At 34.0% G+C, this 12,703-nt stretch overlaps 2 protein-coding genes and 1 pseudogene across 4 annotated transcripts; all 3 read right to left on the bottom strand.

The window, feature by feature from the left end:
• Positions 1-3,615: 3,615 nt before the first annotated feature.
• Positions 3,616-5,305, bottom strand: LOC125609412 (annotated as a pseudogene).
• A 1,838-nt stretch (positions 5,306-7,143) lies between these two features.
• Positions 7,144-10,416, bottom strand: LOC106376512 (uncharacterized protein At4g04775-like). Of its 3 annotated transcripts, none has more exons than XM_048780844.1 (4): positions 10,118-10,416; positions 9,890-9,998; positions 8,144-8,491; positions 7,144-7,987 (listed from the first exon to the last, which is right to left on the bottom strand). In XM_048780844.1, the coding sequence occupies exons 3-4, from the start codon at positions 8,160-8,162 to the stop codon at positions 7,431-7,433; spliced, it is 576 nt and encodes a 191-aa protein (XP_048636801.1). In that variant the 5' UTR covers positions 8,163-8,491; positions 9,890-9,998; positions 10,118-10,416; the 3' UTR covers positions 7,144-7,430. The 3 variants fall into 3 exon arrangements, with proteins under 3 accessions (XP_048636801.1, XP_048636802.1, XP_048636803.1); XM_048780845.1 differs by having other exon boundaries at positions 8,144-8,391; positions 9,894-9,998; XM_048780846.1 differs by lacking the exon at positions 8,144-8,491 and having other exon boundaries at positions 7,184-7,987; positions 9,894-9,998.
• LOC125608535 (glutathione S-transferase T2-like) lies at positions 8,165-9,046 on the bottom strand. Its single transcript, XM_048778957.1, has one exon. It carries the CDS (start codon positions 9,044-9,046, stop codon positions 8,165-8,167), a length of 882 nt encoding a protein of 293 aa, XP_048634914.1.
• Positions 10,417-12,703: the final 2,287 nt, after the last annotated feature.

Below are 12,703 nucleotides of genomic sequence, written 5' to 3'. Positions count from 1 at the left end.
CTATATTGAAGAACAATGTGTTTTCAATATTGAAATGTAGTAACGATATGAGTTGATTATTTTAAATTGAAAATGAGTTTCTATTATTACATATTTTTATCATAGTTATAACCATCAATATATACTATTTTATCTATATTCAATTTCAAAGGTACTACTTTTTTGACCCGTTTTCAAAGCACGAGTATCTTTTTTTGTTGATAATTTTGGTAAAATTTGCATGAATTTATAAAATTTTATTAGAAAAAATAATTAAAGAGTTTTTTGTTATAATTCTTGAATTTTAAGAAGCGTTTTCCTATCCGACTCGGAGCCGTGATCAAACAGTATATCCGGTACCCAGTATATAATCTGGTTCAGATTTAAAAAAAATGTTAATTAAAAATCTGATATAATCCGGTAAAACTCCAAGAGCCCACTATTATTGGAAGTAGTCTTTATAAAAAAATGATTTAAATCTAACAATGTTAAAAAAAAAACAAACCGGTGGTCTCAAATAAATTAATTTAATTTCTTAAAAAATGATATATCATGTGGTCAAATTCGTTATATGATCCTGATGTGTTATAGTCATATTATTGTAGTACATTGTTATACTATAATTTTGAGTAATTATATGTTAAATAATAACATATGTGGCTAAAACGTTTTTCTACTGATTTGTGTATACTAAAAGTATTGTTTAATTTTGTCATAAAACTTTCTTATATGACAATTCAAATGATTACTAATAACATTTTAAGTTACAAAAAAAAACATTTTAATGTTGCGGCTCTAAAGTTGGTTGTTCGTGTTTATTATTTGTAGGTGGAAGAAAAGAGCAATGCATAATTTGCATATACCAGTTCAATGGGCTCTTATGCATGAATCAAAGTGGATATGTCAACTTTATTTAATAAAGTAGTGTTTGATCATATTTGAAATCGTAAGGTATGTAATCACTAATTTAGTAACGATTCAAAATATTAATCCTAGATAGTGGGTATTATTATTAGGATATTTTTTGAAAATAATGGTTCCACAAAAATAGGATAATTAACAATAGGATATAAGAGAAAAATAGAAAATATGACATATTAATAGTTTAGATATATTTAGTTTAATTTGTAGGTTAAAAGTAAAAGGTCCAACAACCTTATATAAGTAGATTTTTTAGGACTCCTTCCTTTTTAATAGTATTGATACATGTGAACTCATTGTATGTCAATTCGAGTATAGTTTATAAAGTTCCACGCATATTGTTGTCTTCAACCCATCATAACCAAAACTCAACTAATTTAGAGATTAAGAGTGTACGTGATGACATGATGAACATAATAATAATGAACCGAATGTAATATGTGTTTGTTTTATTGCTTGGTTTGTGAATGGATTTAGACTAATTGTACACGATGCATATTTTTATCCAAAAATGAATCACATAAATAATTTCTTCTTTGATTTGTTTAATATTCGTGTGATTGGTTCTTTATATCTCTACTCTACGGTGTGGTTCTTTTGAAAGAAACGTTTGACAGCTGAAGAAACTCAAGTATTATCATGAACACTTAGAATATTAAAGGTTTGACAACTGGCTATGTATTATGATGAAAAAACTTAGTATATAAACCGATAGGACCAATACCATTATCAGTTGTTAATGTATGTGTTGTTTGATCGAAACTGAAATTGCCAGCGGAAACTATATTACTTTTTTGCTTTATCATAATATCATTACATTATTTTCGTAAGACTATTTGCCGTTTTCTTCGTTTGAGGCAATATTAATTCGGGGTATATTAAATGTTTTCGTCCGTAAGAATTACTCTAGATCACATTAATAGTAGACTAAAGTTTAGTGTAAGTCTTTCTAATGATGCCACATCCGCAATAAAAAGATATAAATGAATACACATAAACAAGATAACTTTGTAATTAATACAAAATTAAATTTACAATTTTTTAAAAGATCCTCAATTATTATATAGGGGATTCGATTGCCTTTGTCTTTTGTGCAACTTATAATTCACATGCCATTAGATGGATTTAGTTTGATTGTTTTGATCAAAGAAGCATAATATTAAGGTTCAACAAGCACATTTTCCCTTCATTAACTACTTTCCTAATTCATACCAAACAGCCTAATTTCCTATATTATCCTCATCTACGTCCTGACTCAGAACTAAAAGGTTGGCAGTAACTGCTGTTTGAGCTTAGCACATGTTCATACGGAATTAAATCAAATGAATACTGTTAGTCAAAGAAAAATTCCGCCAAAACCAACCGATCAAAATTTTCTCAAAAAAAAAAAACCCGATCCAATCTGTTAAATTAGATAAATTAACTTTATACACTAGGTGCGCACATGCAGGCATAAACTTCTGATGAATACTTATTAGTTTATGTTTTATTAATCTAAAACCAACATAATAAGTTATTATTTATGGATTTTAAATAGTTAAATCAAACATCAAAGTATTTATATATGTCAAATATTTTTTTATCAAAATATATACTTACTATTGTGTTATTTTTTTTTAAAACACTCATATCTTAGAAATAGTTTAGAAAATATCTTTATATAATTTTTTTGCTTGACTAATATTTAATTATCAATTATTTTTTATCTTAACTTTTATAATAAAATATTTTTTCAGATAGCAACACAATATATAAGAATAATCTTATTTTTTATAATTCTATTATATTATTTTATAATCAATTATTTAACGTAACATATAACATATAAACTTTACTATTAAAATAAAATTCATTTTTAATTATATATAAAATCCAGTAAAGATATTGTTTAAAATTCATTTTTATATAACATAGAAATTTAATATTATTAACATTCGTTTTTAATTATATACAAGATTCATTAAGGATAATTTTAAATTAATATATTAATGACTTAGCTAATAACAAATAATAAATCAATGATTTAGCTAAAACCTAATAAAAACATGACAAGTAAGCAAATTTACCTAAAATCATGGTAAACATGATAAATAAGCAAAATCACTTCATAAATAATAATAATATATATATATATGACAAATAAGCAAAATTACTTCATATATATTTTTATTTGGAATGAACCGGTTTAAATATTGGATTGTTGAATTCCAACATTCTATCCACTATTTTGACGATAAAATATGATTATGTTGTCAAATATAATACATTTTATTTGATATATATTGTTATATTAACCATATAATTTGGATAATTATGTATGCGTTAGTATTGTTTAGATGTATGATCATGTGATAGCATATATTTGGTACAGCTGACAATGATTTTAGACGAGTGGTTATGTTGATGCTTTAATAATCTTTTGACAAAATAAAAGAAGATGCTTTAATAATGATAATGGTTCCTTAACCTGCACTCCTTTTGAGTTGTAATCAAGTGGACAATGATAGCTTTCTAAAGTTGTACAGTATAAATAAACTGTACAACCCGTTTTATCTTTTTCACCACTGGATGTGGAAACTCCCATTCAATCATTTCATATGTTTAATAATAGAATAATATAATATTTTTCTAAAAAAAATATAATACTAAACTGAAATAGATAGAACATGATAAGCCGAATTCTGAAATCGTCAAGTGAAAAGTTGAATAAACCAATTAGTAAAAATGGAAGTCCAAACTTTTTCTTTTGTCAACATATAGCTGAAAATACATTTTTAATAAGAAAGCACAAAATAAATACCCTACAATTTAGAACAGTAATTTAAATAGATATGTTAAACTTTTTTTTGTTCCTTTTTGGATGATAATTCTAAAAACATAGTTGAACGCAAATCAATCCAGCCATCCAACCGCTGTAATTTGGCGTTTGATTTGAAAGCGCATCATGATAAATCCCGTAACGTTTTTAAATACTTGCGTTTGGCGTTTGATCGGTAACGCGAATAAGCTGAAGCCTAAGTTTGTCATTCCACATTTCCTTGTAGCAATCAACCTCGCCACCTCTCCGCCTTGCCTCCACCACCACGAGCAAATCGTTCAGCCGCGAAATGTATATTCCGATTGTGAATTTCCCGTTTTGCCCTTCCATCTCGAACTCAAACTCTTCCTTCTTCTTATTCACCCTCAGCTTCTCCACCTTCGCGAACTCCTCCACCTCCTCCGCGAGTTTCTCCGGCGACTTCTCCGAGAGGAACCTCTCCGGTTCACCAACAGAGTTACTACAACCGTCAAACAAACCGGAAAGATCTAATCCCGAGGAGAAAGAAATCAAATCAAACGCGTTTAAGCTCTTAACCGCTTCAGATTCTCCTCCACCACCATCTTCCTTGCCCTTCACGGCACCATTATCCAAATCAACCTCGTCGTGAAACTTGATCGTTTTAAGACCTCCTTTAACGAACCAAGGATCCTTAAGAATCTCATCAATAGTGATCCTCGTCTCAGGATTGATATCAAGGAGACGAGAGATGAACCTTTTCAGATCTTGAGACATCCATCTAGGGCACCGATACGTCCCCTTGTAAATCTTCTTGTACATGTTCATCAGATTAGGATCGTTGAACGGCAAAAAACCCGCGGCGAGAACGAACAACACGATGCCACAAGACCACACGTCGACCTTAGCGCCATCATATCCCTTCTTGGAGAGAATCTCAGGCGCCACGTAAGCTGGCGTGCCGCACAAGGTATGCAACAAACCGTCGGGTCGGACATGATCCGTCAACGCGCTGAGACCGAAGTCGGATACCTTCAGGTTCCCGTTCTCGTCGATCAAGAGATTCTCCGGCTTGAGATCGCGGTGGTAAACGCCGCGCGCGTGGCAATAACCGACGGCGGAGATCAGCTGCTGGAAATAGCGACGGCTGAGATCTTCACTGAGACGTCCGTGTTTTGAGATTTTGTTGAACAGCTCTCCTCCTTTAACAAACTCCATTGCGAAGAAGATCTTCGTCTTCGTCGCCATCACCTCGTGAAGCCCGACGATGTTGGGATGAGATAAACGGCGCATGATCGAGATCTCGCGTTTGATGTTGTTGGCTAGGGCTGGATTCGCGAGGAGTTTCTTCTTGTTTAGGATCTTGACGGCGACGCTTTGGCCGGAGCGGCGGTCGCGAGTGGAAGACCTTGGCGAAGGCGCCGCATCCGAGAAGCTTCCCGAGCTCGTATTTTCCGAACAAGGCGTTGTTATTGCGGTTGTCGCCGTCGTCGGCGACAATCTCGATCTCCGGCATAACTGTTGAAGCCAGAGAAAGAGCAACAAGCGTGTGAAACACGTACGTTAGCTTGTCGTGTTTTTTTTTTTTTGGTTTTGTTTACTTTTAATGGAGTTTGGAATAAGATTTTTAAAAGGGAGTAGTTATATGTCTTTATAAAGGAGGGGGGAGATTACTTGTTAGAGCAACATTATCAATGAAAACTCTTAGCAAACATCTTAGAATTTTTAATTACTATTTTTAGTCTAAGAAGTTTTCTAAGATACTTCAATAAAATACAACATTATCAATGGAACTTTTGGAAGGTTCTTAAGTATAAAATATTTATTTAATTAATAAGTAATAATTAAGATATATCCATTTATATTCAATACATTAAAAAGAGGAAATAAATTTCATTTAATTAAAATTACAAACATTTTAATACATTCCATACATAAAAAAAAAAAATTCATAAAACACACATTTTATTCAATTCATAGAAACATAAAAATCACTGGTTATTTGGAAAATGTCGAAATTTAGCCCAAATATTTTCAATCAAATCGAATTTTAATTGTTCATGGGCTTGCCTGTTACGAACGCTCGATCGACGATCCATTGCAGTGCCGAGATTTGAATTTGGAGTAACGGTGAATGTATCCTCTTCCTCGCTTTCTTGGAATTCTCTCACATTATACTGAGAGTATGTTGATCTTTCATCCTCGACAATCATATTATGGAGTATGATGCATGCTTTCATAATATTTGATATTTTGTCTTTATCCCATAACTTGGATGGATTTTTCACTACGGCAAATCTAGCTTGCAGAACTCCGAAGGCACGCTCCACATCTTTTCGAACAGCTTCTTGGGTTTTAGCAAATAACGAATGTTTCTCACTTTGTGGAAGTCGGATAGATTGAATAAAAGTCGCCCATTTAGGATAAATACCATCAGTGAGATAATATGCCAAATGGTATGGATTACCATTAACATAGAAGTTCACTTCTGGCGCAATTCCGTTAATAATGTCATCAAAAACGGGTGATCGATCAAGAATATTAAGATCGTTCATAGTACCTGGAGCTCCAAAAAACGCATGCCATATCCAGAGGTCACTTGAAGCTACGGCCTCCAAAACAATAGTTGGTTTTTCGGTTCCTCGTGAATACATTCCTTTCCAAGCCGTGGGGCAATTCTTCCACTCCCAATGCATACAGTCGATGCTTCCAATCATCCCCGGGAACCCACGTTGTTCTCCAATATAGAGTAGTCTTTGCAGATCCTCTTGTGTGGGACGTCGTAAGTATTCATCACCAAACAAGCTGATTATACCTTTCGTAAAATTGTGCAAACATTTCCGAGCTGTCGTTTCAGCAAGTCGGACATACTCATCAAGTGAATCAGCTGCACCGCCATATGCCAACTGTCGAATTGCTGCAGTACATTTTTGTAGCGGTGTTAGACTAGACCGGCCGGTACAATCTTCTCTTGGTTTAAAATACGGTATTTCCGTAGAGAGACGATGCACAATACGCAGGAACAATGATTTGTTCATTCGAAACCGTCTCCGGAATAATTGGGGCGTGTAAGTTGGAGTCTCGCTAAAGTAATCATCCCAGAGCATTTGGTGGCCTTCTTCTCGGTGCCTCTCGATAAAAATACGTTTCTTTCGCTCTTTTGGTTCTGGAATAAGCTCAAAGGTTTCAGCATAATCATCTAACATGGAATCGATTTCATCATCATCATTTATGTGGTAGTGATAATGAGAAGAAGATGCCATTTGATTTTTGAAAAAAAAAAATTTAAAATTTATGATAGAGAAGAAGATTTGGTATAAGAAGAGGGATGTCTTAAAATTTCCAACGATCTATCATATTTATAGAATGAAATAAGTGTATCTTGTGATACTAGTGTGATTTAAATTATACAACTTGTGATTCTATATTGTTTTGTTGTGGCAATAAAAAACAAACGCTCGTGAGTCTTACACATCAATGTTTGTTTGTGAGAAAATATGTTTTGTTTTCAAGTATCACAGACCAACAATGTTTCTTTAGGAGGGAAACATTTTTGTTTTAAAGTTTCACGGACCAACAATTTATGGTGAGAAGGGATGTTTGTTACAACATTAGTCTTTATAATTAAAACTCTGACTTTAAAGTTCACAGTAGAGATACATCCTTCATTACATTAGTCTTTATAATTAAAAGTTCACTACGCTTGAAACTAAAAGGATGAGCATTATCACGTTCTCAATGCACCAATGACGAATCACTTCAATCCGATCACCAACCCTAGTACAACTAAAACGATGAGCATTACACCAATGAATACCTCAAAGCCATTTATAAAACTAGATTCCTTCTTTGCCAAGTCACAAACTAACTGCTCTAGCCTAAGCACCTTCTCATCTGTCTCATAGTCACTCAGAAGGTTCAGATTGTCTACCTTTTCCTCCAACTGAAGAACATGTTTATCCCTCGCCCTCATCTCCTCCATGACTGCGACGTCCCACCATTTCCACACATGGCATTCTCCATCATCCATGTGCTCGCAGGTGTAGTATCTCCTCCCTGGATCAAGCCTAGTATATGATGTAGCTAACTTTGGTGCACCACCACAGTAGCAAACCTGGGGGAATCCAAACTCCACCTCCGGTTGTGGAGGGTACTGCGGAGGGTACTGAGCCGTGTCACCATATTGCAAGCTCAACTCTTCCTGGTCACGACGGATGAGGTCTTCCGTCTCGCTGTACTCAGATGTCTCTCCACCATACTCTGCAGAATCTGAAGGTTGGCTGTAACTATATATCCCCATTTTAAATAAACCTGCAAAAACATTTATTTCATTAGTACATTATACATAACACAAGTCATCACCAAACAATAATTTAAGGAAACATTTTCATTACTCCGAAGCAGAAATACATTAGACATGGAAGCAGAAAAAACAGAATTTAAAAACAGAATTCAAGAAACAGATACATAATAAATGCGATAACATTTTCAGAAATACAGAGCGAGCAGCTTGTTCTTCACAACTTCCTCAGGCTCGCTTAGTGGTCCTGGCTTGGCTAGGAGTGTGTCCAGAATGGCAAGCTTTGACAATCTCTCCTTCAGCAGGAGATCATCCTTCTTCAACTCCATGACAGTCGTAAAATCAGCCATAGATTTTATTCCTTGAGTATTATTCTTTCTAGCTTTAGCTGCCTTGCTACCCTCTGGACGCACCTCTTCATCACCAACAGTAGTGTTAGATGTTTGCGAACCAAACTCTCCAGCGTTTCGCTTTGAACTCCCACTAGGTTTAGGAGTGTTAAGGCTGAGCCACTTCTGCTCAAACCTTAACACACACCACGCATGCTCCAGATTGAATTTTCTCTTGTGATCAGCGAAGTAAATATCATGAGCCACCTTGAGGACATCAGTGTCGCTCTGACCAGAACTGATCTGTCTCTCTGCTGCCGCGTATGCACCACAAAATTTGTTGGTGTAGTCATTAATCTTTTGCCACCTCTGCTTAAGATGGAGCCACTCTCTAGGTTCACCACTCTCTTTAGCATGTGGGGTTGATGCATAGTACTCAGCAACACGTTTCCAGAACGTCCCGGATTTTTGTTCGTTTCCAACAACTGCATCCTTAGATGTGTTGAGCCACGCACTTATTACGACCTCGTCATCAGCTGGAGTCCATTGCCTTCTCTCCCTAGAGCCAACTGGTGGGTCTTCACGTGAAGCTGGAGCGTCGGGTTGTTGTGAACTAAAAGGAGGTATCTCGGATCCTCTTCCAAAGTTTTGACTCGAAGGAAAACTTCCATACTGGAAGTCTTGACTGTGGAGAAGATAGCTATAGCTAGGGGAGTCACTATATGGATTCACTGGATCCATTATCGAGCTGACTAAGAGGATTATCAAAGAAAGAGAGAGAAACCGGAGAGAAACAAGAGAGGAACAAGATAGAAACAAGAGAGAAACAAGAGGGAGAGATAAGAGAGAAAGATATAACCACAACAAGAAGTAAAGCTTGTTGCGGATTATATAAAGAAATAAGAGAACTAGATATCATAAAGACAAGGATAACAACCATCAAAGAGCTTTAAATAAAGACCTAACAATCAACTACTAGGGTCTAATCAATAGTTATTACAACCATAACAACCATCAAAGCAATCAAGTAACTAAATATGATTTTCATTTGGTTAGAAACCAAATACAGTCCACTGACAAAGAGCCAAACTTATACTCGTTACAAGCATAACAACACTCACTACAACGTCTTCCTTAAATGTCCACACCTACTTAAACAAATAAGACGCTCTCGTTACAGACGGCTTATGAGTTCGAAACTAATAACTACAAAACCAAACTAACCTCAACAATCACTACAACGTCTTCCTTAAATGTCCACACCTACTTAGTTTAATTTCTTATTTGTTTTCATTGTCGAATTCACTAATCAATCAAGTATACAATCAAATTGTCAAACAACCACAGCTCAATCGAGTATAAAATCCAAAATTTAATCTAAAATACACAACAAGCAACCACAGATCAGTTCACAATCACATTCCTCGCCAACAAAACCATCAGAAACTATACAATCAAACATTCAGAAACTATACACACGAACTATACAACCAAACAGTCAGTGACAAACCAATCAATTAGTTTATATGATTCCTCTAAATCTTTCGCTAGAACAGACATAGAATATTAACAGAGATAGAAGACAAACCTTGTAGCGTTTCGATTCGGAGGACGACGGCGAGATCCTTCTGGATTGGGTGAGAATAGATGACGGCCTCCGAAATCTACCGTCGAGTGAGAGAGATTAGTGAGACTATGCACACCGAGATCAATCACCACGCATGCAAAAAGCCATCAAACCAAAAAAAGATTAGATCGACAATCTCACTGATTATGAAACCAAAAAAAACCCATCAGAGAAGAAGGACGAACCTGCTGAAGATTCGATGCGGGGTTTGAGCTTTCGATCGGTGTGGTAAGCGACGCCGCTTCACTGGTCGAGAAATCGCCTTCTCCAGAGACAGAGAGAGAGAGAGAGAAGAGGGAGACGAAGAAAATGGATCGAGACGGAACGACCTCTTCTCTCTACCGCTTCCAACTTCCTATTACCGCTTGCCACGTGACACAAGCACTGCGCCCACAAACTTCTTACCTAAAAAACGATTCTATTAATATTCCCCATTTTTGATTTAAATTTTAACTCGAATTGGGCTAAGCATCGAGGCTTAGAAGCCCGATAATGTTGCTCTTAGTGGTCACAAAGAACTTTAAAAAGATAAGTTTCAAATTTTGGTATTTAAAAAAGATAAAAGAGAAAAAGTTTAAAGATGCCTAAAACAGGAGTTTAACTGAAGCTTCAAGTTCTCTTATTCTAGTCCTAAAATCATCTCCAGAAGAAACTCTATAACTCCAAATATAGAGTTTTTTGCTCTCCAAAAAGGAACTTCAAAACTTCAAATTTGAAATTTTGAATAGTGAAACTTCAAATATAGAGTTTCACTTTTCAAAACTTCAAATTTGAAGTTTCATCTTTTTATTTGCATTTTGGTCCTTACAATTATACATCATATTTATAATTCTTAAATATTTTTTTTGTTTATTGTTTTAATCCTTAAAACTTTTATATCTCATAAATATTTCAAATTTGTTATATAAACTTAAGTTTTACACATGAAATTAAATATAAAAAAATAAAACAAGATTTATAATATTTTAAAACTAGAATTAAACAACAAGAATATTACAAAAAACCATAATAAAAACTTATTAAAAAGACACATGAAGACATAATTATTACTCAAATTAAATATTATAATAACACTAATAGTCTGGTAAATTTGCTCCGGAACCTCCAAAATCTCCAAAATATTGTTCAACAAATTTTGTGTAACCGAAGATGATTGTTGTTGTTGCTTTTGACGCATTTTTCGTATGATTCTTTCTTGTTCAGAACGAATGTATTCACGAATATTAACATCATCGATAGAAGCTAAGTTTTTTAGCAATATTTTATTTTCCTCTTTTATTTCTTTAAAAGCTAACTTTTTTGCTTTATTTTGCAGTCATAATTCAATCATCTCATGACATTTTTCCCTGCTTGTTGTACTTTCGTTTAAAAGATCAAAGATTTTTTCGTTTGATGATATCAAACTATCAGCAGACATATTATGAGGATATCCGGTTTCAACAATTTTTGGCTCGTAATCTACAAATAAAAAATAAAGAGAATCATTTCTTACTTCGAAATGCACTAGTTGATCATATATGGAAACATTATGGAAATAATTTTATGCAATAATGTAATATTTGCTTGCAGTTTAATATTTAATTATGTACTTTTATTTATAATTTTATATCTTAGTGTAAGATTTTTTTTAATTAATATTTATGTAATATTTATATATATGTATTAGTTATTTATAGAAGTTTTATGAATTTACATCAATTATGACAAATATAAGGATCATAGTGTAAAATATAAATAATTTTGAAGTTAGGTTTGAAGTTTTACTTTTGGAGAAGAACACATTGAAACTTCAAATATAAAGTTTTGGAAACTTCAAAATAGAGTTTCTTTTTTGGAGATGCTCTAAGGTGAGCAAATATTGGATGAATTAATGATTTAAATGTAACCGTTGAACCCAGAAAAAGAAAGAAAGAAAACAAATGGTTACCTTTGAAAGAGTGAAATTCAACGATTAATAACTGAAGAATATTTATATTCATAAGAAAATTTAGCATATGAACTTTAATAACAATACAACCCACTAATCGGACAGACAATTCATGGCATTTGTCTCATTTTAGCTATATACATAGAGGTGTCAAAATGAGACAAGAAACATGGTTAACCCATAGGGGTGTCAAAATTGGTAAATCAATCCAAACCAATCTATATCCTAATGGTTGAATGATATTTTCGTTTTTATATTAAAAATGATGGTTTTCATTCTATCTTTTTGCACACTCGGTAGACGCTACATATTATGTTTTTTTTTTTTGACATACAAAATCGGACAATTACACAAATTATTACGTCGTCTTTTGTTACCCAATTATTCTGTTGTGGATGGCTTCTCCAGCTGCTTATTACCTCTGCCTACCCGTGATTAATTAGCCTAAACACCTCATAAGTTTTTTTTTCTTTTTTTGGTAAAATGTTAAATTATTATACCAATTTTCGAATTTGAGACAAACGTTACAAAGTAAACAAGTAGCGGAATGCGAAAACGAAACTAAACAAAGAAACCTAAACGGAATGAGACAAACTAGTAGATAGCCGGACAAAGTCTAAGAACCCGATTCGTTGCGAGTCAAGCTCGAACCTAAACACCTCATAAGTTTTATCGTACCCTTTATATATATGGTAAAAGGAAAACGTACATCAAGAAGTAGGTCCTCCGTATAAAAGGCGTCTCATCTCATATGGTTTTTATTTTCTTAATGTAGCGCAGGACGTGTTAAAAGAAGGTAGTGAAGGGTAAATTCGAACAGAACATGTTCCAAGAGATAGTGGCA

The sequence above is a fragment of the Brassica napus genome, chromosome A5 (genome assembly GCF_020379485.1).
Source record: "Brassica napus cultivar Da-Ae chromosome A5, Da-Ae, whole genome shotgun sequence".
In the NCBI taxonomy this organism is placed as follows: Eukaryota; Viridiplantae; Streptophyta; class Magnoliopsida; order Brassicales; family Brassicaceae; genus Brassica; species Brassica napus.
This window is presented reverse-complemented; position numbering and strand designations above follow the sequence as displayed.

Bases quoted from the DNA above. Each gene is read 5' to 3' on its own strand.
- LOC125608535 (XM_048778957.1), bottom strand. From the start codon at position 9,046: ATGGATCCAGTGAATCCATATAGTGACTCCCCTAGCTATAGCTATCTT.